The sequence below is a fragment of the Molossus molossus genome, unplaced genomic scaffold (genome assembly GCF_014108415.1).
Source record: "Molossus molossus isolate mMolMol1 unplaced genomic scaffold, mMolMol1.p scaffold_m16_p_10, whole genome shotgun sequence".
In the NCBI taxonomy this organism is placed as follows: Eukaryota; Metazoa; Chordata; class Mammalia; order Chiroptera; family Molossidae; genus Molossus; species Molossus molossus.
The window spans coordinates 52955157-52975573 of NW_023425345.1; the positions used below are offsets into that span (position 1 = coordinate 52955157).

A 20417-nucleotide genomic window follows, 5' to 3' on the forward strand; every position below is an offset into this window, starting at 1 on the left:
TAAAATAAAAATAAGGATCTAGCAATAGCCTTGAAGGAGACCTCAAATCCCAATATCCTCTTCTTCCTACCTCTACACAGAGGAAGCAGGACTTACATCTGAACTTAATGACTTGCACTGAAAACCACATAATTAATCCCTATAGCTCCATCATTCAAATTGTCTGTCAAGGGAAAAGTATGTTAACTCTTACAGCATGGGGCCATGGGAAAGGGGTGCAGTTGGAAAACCAACAGCGTCAGTTCTGTGTAATGTGGAGTTTATTTTAAACCTGTGCTGAGATGACACCCAGGCTCCGGGATCCCCCCAAATTTCTAACTACACTCTCACGCTGCTTGCCTCACTCCACCTGCTGGTCAACCTTCCGCAGCTTTAAGACGTCCACTTCAGGGGCAGCCTTGGATTACCAGGTTTCCATCTCCGGAGCAGAGCTGCCCAAAGACTAACTTGTGTCAAGGACGGAATAACAACCTCACTTAGATACTTGACACCTTGGAGAGAGAAGTGAGACTTTCATTACCTAAAGTTTGTTTTCAAGAAATCAAGTTGATTATATAATGTTTAGGTCCTAGTTTGTTGGTTTTTCTGTTTGTCTCTTTTTTGTTTTGTTTTGTTTTCTGTGTAGGTGATAACAAGTCATATAGTGGAGGCTGTGTATTAGGCAGCGAGTAGTTTGTGAGCAGCAGCGTGCAGGCAGGTACCAGGTTGTCATGCCACACTTCTATACATTCGACTGGGAAGGAGAGAGTGAGTCCAAATAGACTTAGAGTTTATTACATAAACAGAGTCACTGTGGTATCAGCTCTCTATGTCCCTAGAAGAGCCAGGACTAGGCTGAGCCAAGTAAGGCGTATAGGGCATAATGTTTAAGGAGTCACTCACTTCCAAGATTGTATAACTGCCAAGCCTGTTCTTGCAGGAATCTAAGAATGAGGTTACTAGGGCACGATATTTAAGGAGGCACTAAATCTCAAGATCCTGCTAGTGTAGGGTCAGCACTTATATGACCCTGGGAAGAAGTGCCTCCTTAAATTTTACACCTTCTGCACATCACTTGCCTCCCTCTAATTCCTGCCCTGGTCCCTAGTCCTACAGCACTACCATGAACTGGATCAGTCAGATAACAAACAATAGACTTGGCAGGCTGCTCTGTTAGGAAGGGCCAATTCCGTATTGCACCTAAGCCATTTATAGCCTGCAGATGGATCTGGTTTGGGGAAAAGTGAGGTGGAAAGTTCAATGCCTCACTGGGAGGAGAACAATAATCAGCTATATGGAAGCTCTTCATAAAACTGCCTACCCTGTCATTTTCTTGGGTGGTTCGCAGGGGATTCCACCAGCCTGTGGTGCTTCCTCACACCACCCCTTCCTTCTCCCCTGCCCTGCCTTTACTGTTTTCTGCACATGCTCATTTGAGCCCCATGTTCGTTAAGATTCCCCATTGTTTAGATAACCTGGGAAATGATGTAATTAAGTTCCAAGTGAACTAGTGTCATGAATCTTCTTAATGATATCAAGAAGTTGATGGCTGTTTCTCTGATCATGGGTATCTACTTTTCTATCTTCACTCAGTTATCTTTCATTTGATATTCTACTACAACATTATTTACCCTGGTTCCTCGACCCTATGCGCATGAGTTGCAGACATATAAGGAGTGACTAAGGTCACATGAAAGAAACTTTTAGCAAATAGTGTAACTCTTCAAGGTAGCCCCAAACTCCTATCTGGCAGCCCTTGAGCAGTTTTGTTTGTTTGTTTTCATTTTAGAGGTATGGGAACATGGTTTAAAAATAAAAACACTTGCAAACATAAAATCCTGAGAGATTTTATTTAAAAAATCTGAAGTTTGGCTTCTTTTGAAAAAGTCAGATGATTAGGAACCCTGGAACCAAAGCCCTACAATGATGGCTGAGCTATACTCTTTATCAGCAGTGCACATGATCTCCAGTTTATCACACAGCATCACTCATTTCTCCACTGGTAATACCTTTGACAGTCATAATTGTGACTCAGACGTGATCTTCTGTGGTTACTGATTCAAGATTAGAAATTGATCTTTGTAAAATATTAGCTAGTCTATTATTATTATATTTTCATCAATGTATGACCTGAGGTCAACCAAGTTCAGTGCTCTGAGAGACAGGGACTGGATAATAAGTGCACATTTAATAATATCAGATGCCAGAAATCTGGGAAGGTGACAGCTAAAAAGCTTAACATCTACCTTCCCCTTGAGCTTGCTAGGAGAAAGCTCATATAGGGGAGTCGGGGAAAGGGAATGTGGGCAGGGAGTACAGAGGGATTCCGATGATTTGCAGTCCTAGAATTTGAGTCCCTGTGGGGTCTCGGGTCTTGACGAATGTCTTAATTACGGGTCCCTGGAACAGGATGGTCTGCATTCTGAAACCAGTCAAGCTGTGATTGAGTGTGCATCATCCCTGTATTTCTGAGACCTAATCGAAAACTGCAACAAAATCCTAGCCAGAACATAAGGTTAAACATATACAGTTTATTAATCAATTACTTACACATTGTACTTGCACATTGTTAGTGAAAGGGAGGGAAAGGAAGAGAAGAAGAGGAAAAAGTAAAAATCATATTTTATTCTACCCTTGCACCCCTATCACGTATAGTAACAGATGGACTATAGGTATTGGAAACTTTCTGTAGGTTCAGTGTTTTCCATGGGATTAGAATTCTTGCAAATTATAACATTTTCTAATTTCTTTTCTGCACTCGCTTCAGTTTCTCAGAGAGCTAAACATCTGCTCTTCCACCTAGAGCCTTTTTTTTGCGTATTTCAGGAATAATTAGTCTATTTATATTTTTTGTTTTTACAGATGTACAGAGTGGGAGAAAATCATCTAAAATTATAGATACAGGCTATTTGTAGAGCATTTGTACAGCAAGAGGGCCTAAAGACAAAACAAAACAAATGTAGCTGAGTGATCTAAGTTTGTAGCTAAAGAAAATATTACACTGTGGGACTGGGAAGTTCTCCATGACGTTGAGTGGCATTTTACAATCAACACCTCTCCCCTTTTCAGGATATCGAATCCCTAACAGGAGGTCTGACTGGTTCTAAGGGGGCTGATCCACCGGTAAGTTAGCTTCTTCATTAAATTTAAATATTGATGAATTGAATTATGTACACACCAGATCATCAGACAGTTACTTTTATACAGTTTGTCACATAGGTAACGTTTTGAAAAATATAGCTGTCGCAGCAACTAATGCAAAAGTGTGAACTTGCTTTGTGGTGTCATTTGGTGTTTTAAAAAGTTTTAATAACTCATAAAATTCTTCTCCATGTATTGACTCTAAAAATAAGAATCAAGGCTTCATTAGAACATGTAAATACTTTTATGTCCCACTAATGGGTTACACCAACAGTTAAAACCTTTTGGAACTTGAAAGTTTATCATTCTAAATATGAGTATATGATTTGGGTTGCAATATATTTCCTAGTTACTGAGAAAAATTATTTTTTCAGCCTATTTAGTCAACAGTATGGATTCTTGATATTGCTGTTTGCTTCCTATTTTAGCTAGGAAGCTTCTAGAAAATTAGAAAAAGTGTTCAAAGGTTTTAGAGAATTATCATTTTTAAGCAATAGCCTAGTGTTGGAACATTTTGCTCCTTTCTGTGATGACTGATTTCAGAAAACATCAATTACTATAACATTCCTGTGATTTCATGTTTGAAGTACAAACATGAACTCATGCTATATGTCTCAAGTAATAAGATTTAATTTATTTCAACAAATAGTCAATGCAGTAATTTTTATCACTGTTTGCTTTTTTACTTAGCACTGTGTGGTTTAATGTGGAACAGAATCCAGTGTTCAGTGTTTAGCTCTACGTCATCTGAGGCATCCAGGTGAAGAGCATTTATCAAATTAAAACACCAGGGAGGTGTTAGAAAAATATCTTTCAGCTGTAGCTTTTCTGTTCTGTTTCCCTCATGTGTCTCATGCTATCTAATCTTCATCAAATTGCTACTAAAATAGGCTAAACAACATATTTCAGTTCTTTTTTCCTCCTTTTGTTGTCTAGTTTATGCAGGAATTTAAAAAATGTATTGCTTTCAAATAGCTGCTTATATTTTGTTCCTGGACCTATTAGATTGCAGTATAAGACAAGATGAAATGCAAGTCAGCCCAGGAAGTAATATTGTGATAGGATTTATGGCCAACCCTATATGTAAGTAGTGTAGGTGCCTGCTTATGGGATGTAATTTCACCCCTGCTGCCTTGCACATTGTTTCTACATAGTATTCAACTTTTATTAGAAAGTAAATCCATTTCCTTCAAGATGTCTTTCTCCCCTATTCGCTGATTCTGGAAAGAATTCTACAGTTAAGAGCAATGGGTTTTAAAAGGATTTGTCTCTTGTTCAAAACAAAACTGAACACCTCTCTTCTGCAAGTGGTGATAAAATTCTTACCCATTATTTACATGTTAAGATAATTTTATTTCAACTGTCCTGTCAAGAAAGCATCTTTCCAAACATAGAAGATGGAATGAGCATAAAGCCTAGTTACTGAAAGATGCCCCTAACAGGGGAAAAGGTCACCGGAAGGCAAGATGGTGTCCTGACGTCCAACTTAATCAGCTTCATCCCCATGAACTAAATGTGAAGTGCATATGTGTATGTATATTTATACATATGTGTATGATTTTTTTCTTTAGACATATTTATAATATTATGAAGATAGAGTGTCTCTCTTTGCTGTGCCCTGCTACGATACTGGGTATTTTATACTGCTGCCAACAGTTTCTGAAATTCAATGATTGTGCTTACTTTATAACATTTTGTAGAGTGGAGGACATCATGCAGATCTCAGAGTATTTAGGAGTTCAGGTAATCTAGGGGCAGAGGGCAGGTAAAAGCACACATAAATCAGTGTCTCCCATTGTTAAAGAACAATATTATCTGGGTCTATGTAATGAAAACATTTCAGTCTTCCCTAAAACTTATATAAAGCAGTCTTAAGTATGATGTTGAAATGATAATACTATTCTAGGGTTACTTCAGTCATTAAAAAAATAAGGAATTTAATGAAGGTAGTATTTTGGCCCCTAAGTTAGGAAAGTGAAAGTCTGGCTAAATTATACATAACCTAAATCTATTTGAAGATTTATATTTTTTATTTATTGAAAAATGCCTTTTTATTAAGTCATCTAAATAATATTATTTATTATCCATTTCTGAAGATATGTCTTTTGTATAAATATTTATAATGTATTTCTAAACCCTTTCTATGATGAAATTTTCATTGGTAAGAGATGGAGGGTTCTATGATTATTTACTCATTGAACAGAATATGTAAAGTGCTGAATGAATGGTCACTTAAAAGGATGTATAGCTGTGGACTTATTTCTTTACCAATATAGTGAGATCTTAGATATATCTTTAAATGTGAATTTTAAAACTGTACGTTTTTCTGTGGGTAGACGTAAATATTATTCCTGAAGCATAAGAAATAATTTAGCACTTTTTAAAATACCAAGCATGTATAAAAGTTGTGTCAAAATTTGCAGATGTCATTATAAATAAATTTGCAGATCTAGTAAGAATAAATTTGAGGATTTCAAGAAATATGGTTTGCATTAATATTTTTAACAGTAAGTGCTAAATAGGTGTTTTAAAAATTCAATTAGTCTCAGTTTTAATGGCAATCATGAAAGAATTACTCATTCATGATTTTCAGGGGCAATTCAAGAAGTTTTCTAATGGTTTTCTTCTGAAAATGATTTTTAAAAGCATGTTTTTAAATTCAGAAACTGGAAATTAGTTGCTGCAGCAGAAAGAACTTGCAGATTTTTCTAAATCACATAGTTATCATAGAAAATAAATTCTTCCATTAGTGAGAAGAACATTATTTGTTAAGTGTTAACCTAGAATTTTTTTTTGGAAAAATGTATCAGATAATCTACATTTGGCATATGTTTTTCATTCACAAAAATTGAATCACAGATTAGTCTTCAGTGTAAAATAAGAGCATACATTCATATATAACAATACAGGGAAAGAAAATAGGTAATTAAAGTCTAAATGGTAAAACATTATTAAGTAGTACTTAAAACACCATTTTGCCATAGTGTTTTAAATTTTAAATGTTAAATGTTAACAATATTGGAATGGGAAAAACTTGTGACTATATGTTATCAGAGGTGTTTCACATGATCAAATTGTCATCCGGCCTTTAGGAAGTCCAGGACAAGGTCTAAGAAACTTAGCTTCAAATGGCCAAGAGCATTTTGGATACTGAGAAAGAGGGGTACAAAGCATGAACACTTTTATTGAACTGTACCAGCTGTGCCTGATATCTGGAGAGCTGTGAATATGCAGTTCCATGTGGAACTGGTAGTGTGACAGATTATTTTCCTGTCTTGGGCCAGTGAACCAGTGACATAGAGGTGCTGGCCAACCCCTGGACAGGAGCCAGGATTTTTCCCAGACTTTAGGCTAGATTTAAAGTGGGATTTAGTAGCTCAGATTGGCATAAATATTAAGTTTAGTTGTATAGACCCAAACTGACTAACGTACACAATGAGGGGAGTTTCTCTCTTTTATTTAATTTTATTAAATTTATTGGGGTTACTTTGGTTAATAAGATTATATAATTTTCAACTGCAGTTCTATAATACCATCATCTGTATATTGCATTGTGTGTTTACCATCCAAATTTGAATCTTCTTCCATCACAATATATGTGCCCTTTACCCTCTTCTTCCGCCCCCCACCTCCTTCTACTCTGGTAACCACTGTACTCTTGTCTATGTCTATGAGTTTTTTAAAAATGTGTGTTTTTTCATTTGTTGCTTTCTGTTTTATATTCCACATATGAGTAAAATAATAGAATTCTTGTCTTTTTCTGTCTGACATTTCACCTAACATGGTATTCTCAAAATCCATCCATGTTGTCTCAAATGGCTGTATTTCATCTTTTCTTATGGCTAAGTAATATTCCATTTATATATGTACTACATATTCTTTATCCAATTATCCATCAAAGGACACTCAGTGTATTGGCTACCGTGAATAATGCTTCAGTGAACATAGGGGTACATATATCTTTACCAATAAATTTATTTATTTATTTATTTATTTATTTATTTATTTATTTATTTATTTATTTTTAGGCAGATACCCAGAAAAGGAATTTCTGGGTCATACGATAGTTCTTTTCTTAATTTTTTTATGAACCTCCATACTGCTTTCCATAGTGGTTATACCAGTTTACATTCCCACCAACAGTATGAGGGTTCCATTTTCTCCACAATCTCTCCAGCACTTGCTATCTCCAACACTTGATAAGGGATAATAGCCATTCTAACAGATGTGTGATGGTATCTCATTGTGGTTTTGATTTTCATTTCCCTTATAGTTAATGGAGTTGAGCATCTATTCAAGTATCTGTTGGCCATCTGGGTGTCTTCTTGGGAGAAATGTTTCAAGAAATGATCAACAACAAAAATAGGCAACCAACTGACTGGGAGAAAATATTTGCAAACAATACCTCTAATGAGGGACTGATATCCAAAATATGTATAGAACTCATATAACTTAACAACAAATAAACCAATAATCTATATAAAAATGGACAGAGAACCTGAGTTTCATTTGGTTTAAGAAACATTCTGATTATTAAGTAACTATTTACTTTCTTATCATTTCTGATTTGTTTTAAGGGTCCACAGAGACAAAATAAAGAGTAAAGAATAATGTGGGCCAAGTCCTAGATTACATGGAACATCCCTGAACACATTGGTCAAACATGGAAGTGTGATATTTCAGAGTGCTTTTATCGGTGTTTGAATTAAGTTAACCTCATCGCCTCATCCAGAATTGACAGCAAGAATGCCACTAGGGGTATTCAGTTCTTCCCTTGTTTTTGTTTCTATTTGTTACCTTAGAGTAATAAGATCTATAAATTTGCTTCTTTCAAAACTTGGCACTTTTAATTGTTCTAAGTTTTCTTTATCCAAATGCTAATGGTTCTCTTTATTTTCAAAGTGTGGTTAAAAAGCTATTCCCTATCTAATTCCTGTCCTTTGGCTTGATATGCACAATGTCTTGAACATTCTCCAGCTCTATTAATTTTTTCCCCACTGAGGAACCGGAATTGTACATTCCATATTTTTTGTACTTTCTGTTCTTGTTTTAATGGTCTTCCTGTTGGTTCTTAGCAATGTGAATAAACACTCCACAGAATTAAAAACAGATTTAATTTCCTGAGGGTGCTCTTCAGACCAGATTATATATTTTTCAAATTTTAGATGATGTTACAATTTAAAAGTCTTCAAAACTGATTTTAATTTGAATACTCAAAAAATGCCAATGTTCTACTCATCTGCTTCAAAAGATGAGGGAATAAAAAAGGTGAGTCTAAATCATGGTCTAATTTAACTTGTTTCAACCTGAATGTTATATTGCTATATCACTTTTTAAAAATCCTCACCCAAGGACATTTTTGCACTTATCTTCAGAGAGAGCAGGAGGGAGAGAGGAAGGAAGAGAGAGAGAGAAACATGGATGTGAGAGACACATCGCCTGGTTGCCACCTGCATGACCCCAACTGGGGCTGGGGACAACCTGCAACCAAGGTATGTGCCCTTAGCAGGAACCAAACCCCGGTCTCTCTGGTCCAACAGCCGATGCTCTAACCACTGAGCAAAACCAGCCAGGGCTGCTGTGTTACTTTATTGTCCCATTTTTTTGTCTGAATTCAGTGTATATTTCAGTGTATACTATGTACTAGCCATTTGCTTAGGTTTGGGAAATAAAAAGGCAAAAAATACACAATTTTATATTTTAGAATCTTAGGATATAGTGAAGTAGAGAGGTTAGCAAAAACCAGTTACAATAGACTATAAGCAAAAGATGAGATGAAAATAAGAGGATCCAGTAATCCAATCAGTGGAAATGAAAAGGAGCTGGAGAATCACAGAAGGTAAATAAAAAGAAATAACTTTATAACTGCAGGATGAATTGAAGTTTGTCCACTGAGGAAGGTGGAACGTGGTATTTTAAGCAGAGGAAATAGTGTCTGCATAGGTCAAAAATGAAAAAATAACATAGTGTGACTAGAGTTTGAAATAAGTGGATGATAAGAAGTAGTGGTGAGATACAAGGTAGAAAATTGTCAGGGCAAGAAATAAGATATTTAAAGGAAGGAATTTATGTTCCATATTAAGGATCACGAGAAACCATTAAAAAAATTAAACGGGTGAATCACTTAATCAGCCCTCTCCTTTAGAAACATTTTCTTGGCTCTGGTTAGAGAGTGATTTAGAGAAAACACTAAAGCAGAGAGACCAGTGAAAATACTCTTATAGTCATCCAAAGCAGAGATGATGAAAATGATTATAGGAACTTTTTTGGTGTCTATCACACTGCATTATACAACTAATTGAGGGTAATATTCCTGGAGAAAGTCATCATTTTATTTTGAGTAAAAAACTAAATTATTAATATAAACCTTTAGAATGACAGTAAGAATGGAGAGGAATGGACTGATTCTTGAGATATTAAAAACATAATGAACACATGAATTGGTGTTTGTTTGGAGGGAGGAGAAAGAGACTTATTGAGAAGTCAAGGTTGCTTTTTGAACTTTTTGTTTTGACAGGTGAATGGATGAAGGTACCATACATAAGAATAAGAATCCTATAAGCTAGATAATTTTTGGAAAGGTGATGATAAATTCAGTTTTGGACACAATAAATTGATCTGATGGATTTGGCAGTACATAAATGATTTTGGAATTTAAAGGCGAGATCTTATTTATAGCCATTGATTTGGACATACTGAGTAGTTAATTGAAGTTATTGAAGATGATGAGGTCACCCCCCAAAAAAAGTGTATTCTGAGAGAGAAGATAATAGAGTTTTTTCCTGAGGAAGAAAAGTGTTAAATAAAATCAGGGGAAGGGGAAAGATAGAAAGAAATGTATGCCTCAGAAAAAGGCAATACAGAGATGGACACAAGGAAGGAACACCACACAAATGTCAAGAGAGGGAGGCAAAATGATTTATTAACAATTTCATGATGTTGAGAGTTCAAAGTATCCATTGAAATTTAGCAGCAAGAAGATAAAGGATGATCTGGGTGGGAATAATTTTAGTAGAGTAATTCAGGTACAATCAATTTTTCAGTTGTCTGAAAGATTAAATGGAAGATAAGAATTGGATTCATTGGCTATAGAAAACAATTTCAAAGCACTTAATTAGAAAAGAAGTGGGAGAGAATAATAGCCAATATAGAACATGAGGCTGAGAGACAATTATTTTAAACAGAAAATTTGAGTGTGTTGAAACGTGGAAAGCACATACAGAGGAAGAAGAATGCACTGAAGGAAGAGAAGTTAATTGATAGAGCACTAGATGAGGCCAAAAAGAATGGACTCCAGGGTGTGTTGTCTAGAAAGAGCAATGTCTCTTCAAATTTGAAATAAGGGTAGAAAAAAAGATAGAAGCTGATGAAAACCTATTTGTAGGTAGGGATCTTACAAAGTCGAGAGTTTCCATTTAATGGCTTCTATTTCCCCCACAAGTAAAAAGGTTAATTAGCTGAGAGTGATGGGGGAGAGGATGGGATCAGGTATTTCAGGGATATGGAGAAGATTTATCTAGCATGATGGATTGTGGGAGAACTAGATAAACCATAGATGATTAGTGGCAAGTGTTTGGGGTCCATTTTGTGGTTGTAACCAGTGAAATTGTAGTGGTTATAAATGACTCAAAGGTATTTGTTTGTTTTGTTTTTTTCCCTACAACAGTGCTCTGTAGCTCAGGTATGGGGGGAGAATGCCTACAGCCATTGTGATTTCAGGTGGTGGTTCTGCTAGATCATCACTATGGAAGGCTAATGAGACAAGATAATAATATTACTAGCAAGAATGTCATAAAGTCTAAGCTGAATGACAATTACAGTGAAGATAAGAAGAGATTTATGAAGCAGATAAATTAAGTCTAAATACATTTGAAAAACAGGAGCAGTGGATATAGGAAGAAGGATAGAAGATTTTGGTGAGAGGAGAGGATGCTTGATAATAAGCATTTCAGGACCAAAACATTTCCAGGTGCTATAAGATCCAGGTTGTTGTGATGGAAATAACTAAAGGACAGAAGGAATGAAACTCTAAAACTGATGTCAAGGAGCAGAGAGATCAGTGTTGGATGGATCATTTATGTGGGCCCTGCAATCTTTGCTACCCATATTAATTCCCTTGATAATCATAACCTGTTTTACAACTTAAGTACCATCTAGACATTGATAACTGAAAAATTTACATCTCTAGACTGGATCACTCCCCTGAACTTCAGAAATTTGTATTCAACTAAATATTTGACACATCCACTTGTATATCCAATGGGAATTTAAAATATAACAAGTTAAAAAGTGAGCTGATCTTCTCTGTCACTCTGCACAAATTTCCTGCAGTTTTCCCTGTATCAGACAATGGCTACTTCACGCTACTACCCTTTCCAAGAGTCAAAATCTTAGAGTCATCCTGTAGGTTCTATCTTCATAATTTATCCAGAATCCAGCCAATTCTCACCACCCCTACAAAACTATCACTGACAAAAGCCATCATTCTTTCTCACATGTCCATTTTTCAGTGAACCAAGAAGGATAAATTTTTTAAAATATAAGTCAGATTATGTCATATTTTGGCTTAAATCTTTGTTCACTTTTTATCAGAAAAAATTTCCAAAGTTCACATTTCTAAGGCCCTTTATGACTCTTTTCCTTACAGTGCCTCTAGGAACTCATCTCCTACCATCCATTCCTAGCTCATTTCACTTTGGTTGTACTAACGATTTTTCTGTTTCTTCACCCAGACAAGCACTTGGCTATTATTCCTTCTGCTCACCGTGCTCTCTCCCCATGGCTTACTCCCTCACTTCCTTTAGGTCTCTGCTCAAATGCTACTTTAACAGAGAGATCGCCCATGACTACTCAATATTCTTTTCCTGCTCCTATGTGTTTATAGTTTGTTTTGTTTTACTATAGTATAAATTCCATATGAGTAGGGCCTTTGTCTATTTTGTTTACTACTATGTTCCAAAGGTCTAGAATAACACCTGTTTTATGTGTCTCTCAATGTATATTTGCTGAATGAATGAATGGGAACAAATATTCTTAAGCACATAATACATGCGATTATATTTATGTGTTTAAGATGATAACACTAGCAGAATACTGCATGAAGAGAGTGAAGCAGTTACAATAATTCTGAATGAGATTACATGGATTTACTCTGGACTATGGTAGTGGTAGTAAGAATGATAATTGCAGAAAATACAAATGTACAAAAGCACTATTAGTAGAATCTTATGGTGGGGAAAACATAGAATTCAAGGATCATGTCAAATATTGGCCACTGATAGGATATAAATCAGCAATATAAAATCAGAAGGATAGAGTTTTGATACTGTATATCTTATTTATTCATCATGTTTAATATCACTAGATATCAGTCTCTTGAAAATAGGAATTTCTATCTGCTTTATAGTTACATCCCCAGTGCTCAGAACATTCCTGGCACATAGTAGGCTTTCAATAAATGTTTGGTGAACAAATAAGTGAACCAAGCATGATAATACTAATACGTCTTCAGACGGAAAAAAATGTAGATAAACTACTCCAAACTTCAATAAATAAAAGAGTAGTAGATGTGAAATGGAACTTCCATTATTGATTTAGAATTTTATTTAAAGACTCAAAGCATAGTACTATTGGTAATAAGTATCCCCATGTTCTATGGAGAAGTGCTAGATGTACTCACTACAGACTTAGTAAGTAATAACTGTAGTAATAACAGCCCTGAAAGTATAAATCACCACTTTCAGCCTCTCTGAAACAAGACAAGAAAGGACTGATTAGCAGAATTTCAACTTCCCCATAGGGAAGTCCTTCAGGGTTTTTACTTGTGAAATAGACAAGGGTGTGCTTCTCCAAAGCCAAACGAGGTTGCATCCAAAGCAATGACTCACAGACGATCTCACTGTATTTGTATATTTATTCAACAGCTAAATCAGCATGTGATTCCATGGAAGAGATGTGAGGGCAGAAAGAAATTAATGTGTATTCCTTGGGGACAGGCATAAAATTGAATCAGATATTCCTATATGCCAGTGTCGATAGGGGATAGGAAAGAAAGAAATCAACAACAACATTTTAATTAATTTATTTATTAATATTTTAGCTTGTCAAAATAGGTACTTAAAATGTTGGTGGCATGATTATCTAGTCAGAATAATAAAAGATTGTTCATATGCAGGATGGGATGCTTAGCATATATGGTAGCAAAAGATCTCTATAATTGGTCATTTCCTACTCATTAATACATTACTGATTAGAACTATTTAAGCATCTATATTTCAACAGTATGAAACTACTCAAATGAAGGGCACATTAGAATGTGGGTTCCTTTATTCATGAGTTTAAATTATGCTAAATATAAAAGTGAGCAAAGAGATATGAATTTATAGGCTGACACTTGAAAGTTGGGTTTAGAATAACACTGAATGTGGGAAGCATTTTTGAGATGTCAGCATATTATTTCACTGGTTAATATGATAGGAAACATTTTATAAATGCTCTTTTGAGTATTAGTCAAGTATTGGGAAGTTCAGAGTAATAAAACAACTTCTTACTGGAAATATATTTACTTGTTACTTACTGTTAACTTCTAATCAATCTATAAGAATAAAGGTACTTGAAGTTTTTGAAGGAAAACAAATATGTTAATGAAAAAACAAGTATAATATATCAGGAACTTGAACTATTACAAATATATATTATTTTTGTTAATAATACAACTTTGAAATATATATATTACAATATACTTAGTTTCCTGATCATATAATTTAAAATTTAATATACATTATTTTAATTGTCTCTCTTTGCTCCCCAAAATATCTATCATAATTCTGTCCAAAATAATATAATTTCAACTGTAGATATTATACATACTTTGTTCTTTTTTACCATTTCTATTTCTGTTTAATTTTATTATACATAGATTCATTTGTATATATGTGTGCATATACTTATATATGCCACATATATAAAACATATATAATACATATATTTATTATTATGTATTTTCTCATACAAAAGAGGACAGATATTTAGTGTCTTGAATCCTCAACTAAACAAAAGGGTGTTTCTAATTAGACTGTTCTTATCTAACACAATAAAGTGGATCTATTTTTATTCTTGATCAAAGATACATTTAATTTAGGATGTTTATCTGAAAAAAAAAAACCAAATGAGTACAGCCTTTGCATATCATTGTTCATTACAATGTGAAAAATAAAGTAAAAATAAAGGTTTATTTGCCCATTGTGTTCTTAATACTATTCTGGACTCTTTAAAAAAAATAAAAGATAACAACTCAATGCTATAGATATTTGCGCTCTAATTGGTTAACAATTGTTTCTTTTAAAAACGTGATTCATAAGTAAAAAAAGAGTATATAGGCAAATGCTTACTTTTGTGTTATAGGAAAATAATGATGGTAAGTGTAGTTGGGAAGATTTTATCTTTATTTTCTGGGAAAACTTATTTTAAAAGGTGAATGTTAAACCAGGTTGTGAAGAACTAATTTGCATAGGAACCATTTATATTGTTACAGGTGTATGATGAGTTTTGTGGTAATGCCAGTTATTTTCTCTGTTTTTACTTTTCTTTATTAGAGATTAAAATGAGTAATCCACATGAATGACTGTTCTTCTATAGACAACTTTTTTTTCTGCAATTAAAAAAAATCTTGTTAGTAGGCCTATCCCAAAACACTGGGTTTCATTTCATATATATCATCATTCTCTAAAAGACAAAGAACCTAACTAAAATTTGACATTATATCACACAATGTCATTGTAACTTTGAAATAAAGGTATATAAGTAATTTCATTAAATATAAGTGGGAAGAAATAGTTCATGTGAGATAAAGGTTGTCTTGAGTGAATTTCTAAAAATGATGTGTAGTTTATTTAAAAAAAAAAAAAAGTCTAAAGAGACACCTCTCCAAACAGAACATACAAATGGCCAAGAGACATATGAAAAAATGCTCAACATCACTAATCATCAGAGAGATGCAAATTAAAACAACAATGAAGTATCACCTCACACCTGTCAGAATGGCCGCCATCAACAAATTATCAAACAATAAGTGCTGGCAAGGGTGTGGAGAAAAGGGGACTCTAGTACACTGCTGGTGGGAATGCAGACTGGTGCAGCCACTATGGAAAACACTATGATGTTACCTTAAAAATTAAAAATTGAATTGCCATTTGACCCAGTGGTCCCACTTCTAAGAATATACCCTAAGAAGCCTGAAACACCAATCAGAAAGAATATATGTACCCCCATGTCCATAGCAGCACTATTTACAATAGCTAAGATCTGGAAACAGCCCAAGTGTCAATCAGTAGACGAATGGATAAAAAAGCCGTGGTACACAATGGAGCACTATGTAAGAAAGAAAGATCTCTTATCCTTTGAGATGGCATGGAGGGACCTGGAGAGTATTATGCTAAACTAAACAAGCCAATCAGAGAAAGACAAATATCACATGATCTCACTTATTTGTGGAATAATGAACATAACATTCTGAGGAATAAGGTAGACCCAGAGACATGGAAGTAGGGTACAGACTGACAAACCTCAGAAGAGGGGGTGGTGGGGGAGGGAAGAGATAAACCACAGAACTTATTTGCATGTATGCATAACCAATGGACATGGACAACAAAGCTGGGGACAGGGTTAGAGGGGACTGAGAGGAAGGTGTCAATGGGGGAAAGAGGAGAAAAATCTGTAAAAAAAAAAAAATTAATAAAAATAATTAAAAAAATAAAAAGACATCTAAAATATGAGAATAAAGAAAGGTTGATATTAAAGTGATAGAAAAGATGCCCGGCTGGTGTAGCTCAGTGGTTGAGAGTCGGCCCATGCACTAAGAGGTCACTGGTTTGATTCCCTGTCAGGGCACATGCCCAGGTTGTGGGCCCGATCCCCAGTGCGGGGCATGCAGGAGGTAGCCAATCAATGTTCTCTCTCATGGATGTCTCTCTCTCTCTCTCCTGCACCCTTCCTCTCTCTCTAAAATCAGTAAATAAAAATAAAATGATAGAAAGGATAAGTTGAATACAGTTTATGCTGATGAATTTAAAACTATGGATGAAATAGAAAACACACTTTAACAAAGTTAACATAAAAAATGAAAAATGCAGATACAACAATTTCACATTAAAGAAATGGAATAATCAATTAAAAATCTTCTCATAAAGAAAACTCTAGGACCAGATGGCTTCACAAGTGAACTCAACAATCATTCAAGGAATTATACCAACTATCAAAATGTCTAAAAATCAATTAAAAAGAAGAAGCACTTCCCAAGTTTTATTAGTTTTCTATTGCTGCATAACAAATTACCACAACTTTTGAGGCTTAAAGCAACACACTTATTATTTGAATTCTGTGGCACAAGAGTCTGAGAATAGTTTAGATGGGTCCTCTATTCAGGGTTTAACTGGCTGCAGTCAAGGTGTGGGTTAGAGTGTGAGTGTGTGTGTGTGTGTGTGTGTGTACATACATATACACATACATATCTAATGATGAAAATGACATTCGTTGGCTTTACCATATTCTATTTAGTTAGAAGCAAATCACATGAACATGTGGCCCACCTCTGTCTGATGACATAAGAGGCCAGAAAAAATTTAAGTGAAATTAAAAAATTTTTTAAATGTAAAATTAAAAATTTTTAAACATTAGTTTAACGTTTACAATTCAATGAATGAAATTCACCATGTTAATAGGGAAAAAACATACGATCATCTACATAGATGCAGACAAAATATAGATAAAAATTTACATATTACATATCATATACTGGTCATCTAATGATTAAATTATGTAATGATTTAATATCACTAGATATTGATATACTAGTTATTTTAATTGTAATGTTTCCATATTAGAAGTGAAATAGAAGTGAATTTCCTTATTAATTAATTAATCAATGTCATTATTTTACCCAAATATTTATTAAGTAATATTTGCCAGGAACTGAACTGTTTTCCCTGTTCATGTGCACTCATGAGGATCTCTTCTTTTAAAATATTGGCAGCTCTTCATATGCATTATTTATGCAAAGAAGATTACTCTATACTTATTAAATTATTGATACCTCAAAGTGTTTATACATCAAAAGTACTCACAAAGTACTCTACACTTATTGAAATGTATATTTGTATTTATTTCTATTTAATAATAAATGTTTTTTTCTCTCACTCTTCCTTGTTTCTTTCCTTCCTTTTTATTTAACCAAACATAATAGCTCTTTCAGATCTTTCTATATTTAATAGCTGAAGTCATATCTAATTTTCAAAATCCATCTAATATAATTACTCCCTTTTAATAGCTAGATTATATAAACTTATTTTTGGCCAACCATACTAAAGTAATGAAATAAAATATCTTTAAGAAAATGTGACTTTCATCCTAGTTTGAATTTTTTAAAAGTGAAAAGAAGATAGATTATCATAAGTAAGGTATGTAATATATTATACTTCCTGGATATTAGTAGTAGGAAATTTTTGTAAAAACTTATACATATTTAAAATTATTATGAAACAGAATTAAAAAAAGTGTTACATTCATTATACAGAAAGATGACCAGCACCAGAATTAAGATTTAAAAAGTAATATTATTTTATTTTGTTACTCTGCAGAAGTTTAATTCAAAAAACAAATCACCCAAATGCATACATCATTATTAAAAATTAGCTAGCGAAATTATGTTAATGTGGTGTGAAAATATTGATAAATGTCTGGAACTTGTTTCTTATAATTATGTTCTGCTTTTAAATATCAGGACTTAATATCTCTCATCCTAAAAAAAAAAAAAAAAATCAGGTATAAAATAGCCTTTACTTGGTAAGCTAAAGAGTACAGTTGATATCCTGGATCATATGATAGACTTGCTTCCTTCCTTCCTCCTTTTTCCGTTTAAAATTTTTACTTATGAATCAATTTCTTTTGGAGCATTAATCAGTTCTTTGGATTGGATTATTTGGCTATCTTGATTTGTCTATCGAAACTAAATGATGTGGGATGTCATAGGATACAGGAAGAATGCCATGTTCTAGCCCTTAAGAAATGTACCTCTAACATTGTCAAGGCATTAAGGTCACATCCAATTTTTATTTGGCCATAAAGGATTTCCATTTTCAAGATATAGTAAGAAAGATTGCTTCAAATGCTTGATAAGTTTCACTTATAGTAACACTGAAGATTTGCCAAGAATTCAAATATACTGTATTTCTAAAGTGTAACTATAAAAATACAGGTTTTGCAAAGTGTGAAGGTTTCTATTTAGATATCATATCAAGCAGGGTAGCCGTAGCTAGTCATCTAACTATCTTTTGCTGTCAAGATTGGATTTAATAGGAATGACTGAGAAGACTACTTTCCTTTCTTTTCACTTCTTAAGATGCTTTTGCCTTTGGCAAGCTAGGTCTGTGTGTGTGTGTGTGTGTGTGTGTGTGTGTGCGCGCGCGCGCGCGCGCGCATGTGTTTTAAGCAAAAAAAAAAAAAAAGTTATTTTTTGCTCATTCTATCAGAAAATGCTATAATCCTTATAATCCAAATAGTAGACTGATTTTTTTTTGGTAATCTCACCCAAGGATGTCTTTTTTATTGATTGGTTTTTCCCCATTGAGTTTTAGAGAGAGTGGAAGGACGGAGGAAAGAGGGGAGAGAGAGAGAGAGAAACATCAATATGAGAGACACATTAATTAGTTGCCTCCAGCACCCACAAAGACTGTGGCCAGGGATCAAAACTGCAACCCAGGTACATGCCCTTAACCAAGAATTGAACCTGCCACCCTTTGGTGTGCGGGCCATCACTTTAACCACTGAGCCATACCAACCAGGGCTAGACTGATAGTTTACGTTTAATTTTTTAAATCATTAGATTTTTTTTTTCTTAACAGCTCATGTAATGTAAAGTGTTGTTGCCTTCCTTTCCCTTTCCATTGTTTTCTCATATTTTATCATCAATACCTACTTAGATTTACAGATGTCTGTTCATTGTCTTTTCTTCTTCACTGTACTCTTCATTCTTCAGATGGTTTTGTTATCCTTCTCCATTCCTTAAATACTTCAGTTGTCTCTGCTAACGTCCTCTGCCATGACAAATTTAAATGAAGAAACATTCACATGTTCTTAAGTGATCACACAGACTGTGTGCATGTGTGTACACACAAACACATTACTATATGTGGTTTTCAATGAATCTATTTATATTTATTATATATACATAACTATATATAATATGATATATATAAAATATACCACCAAAAACATTTTAAAACAGTAAAATATACCACTGAATTTATACGCATTTGGTGTGAAGGAAACAATGGGAAACTATTATTAAGAGTGGAAGATAAGGTCAAAGAAACTCCCTGAGGAAGTGATTTCCAAAAGATAAACCACTGGAAGAGTAGAAGATGAATAATTTGGGCAGATGTAATAGCATAAGGAGTGTAGTGAGTTCAATGGTGTGACCCCAAATTCATGTTTGTCCAGAACATTGGAATGGGACCTTTTTTTGAAAATACAGTCTGTGTAGATGCAATTAGTTTAGGATCTTGAGATCAAATCATCCTGGATTTAGGTGGGCTTTAAATCCAATGACTAGTGTCTTCCTAAGAAGAGGATAGGACACTAGAGATGTTCAGAGGAGAATGCAGTGAAAATTAAGACAGATTAGAGTCATTCACTTATATGCCAAAGATTGCTAAGAACCACCAGAAGCTAGCAGAGAAACAGGGAACAGATTCTCCCTCAGGGTTTCCAGAAAGAACCTAACCTTCCTGACAACTTGATTTCAGATTTCTGGCCTCCAGAACTAGGAGTGAATTAATTTCTTTCTGAAAACCCTAACATTTGAACTACTTGCATTTCTCTGTGTCTGCTTCTATGGGACTTCTTTTTTCTTTTTGTATGGCTTACAGTTATGGTTAAATACCAAACATCGTGTGGAAAATAAACGGAGGTAAATTATATATATATATATTCATAAATAGTCACCTGTCTTTACCTGGCCATTAATTTAAGAGGTTGAGTTGGTAGTAAAGTGTGATTTGGGCTTTAATGACACTTTTACTGCAACAGAAGCTTAAAATTCCTCTATTTTGAACTGCACCTGCACCTGTGTTATATTTTGTATGAGTTTTGAAATGCCAAAGGGTTGGTCTAAGTGTTCCTGTTCCCCCCTCAATATTCAGAAGACTCTCTCTGCATGCCTTTCCTACAAAAGGGGTTGGGAGAACTCTGCACTTTCTTGTGCTTTCCCTAGCAGTAGACTACTGCAGCTTGTTACTTACTCA

General features: G+C 34.4%; 1 protein-coding gene across 5 annotated transcripts in view; it reads left to right on the plus strand.

The window, feature by feature from the left end:
* Nucleotides 1-20417, plus strand: part of PPFIA2 (PTPRF interacting protein alpha 2) — a 437224-nt gene that overhangs the window by 74098 nt on the left and 342709 nt on the right. The window contains exon 4 of one of the 5 annotated variants that reach the window (XM_036251326.1): nucleotides 3049-3102. The exons of the other annotated variants lie outside the window; for them this stretch is intronic. Within the exon in view, the coding sequence (XP_036107219.1) occupies nucleotides 3049-3102 (54 nt within the window). The remainder of the gene's footprint in view (nucleotides 1-3048; nucleotides 3103-20417) is intronic. 5 annotated transcript variants of the gene reach the window in all.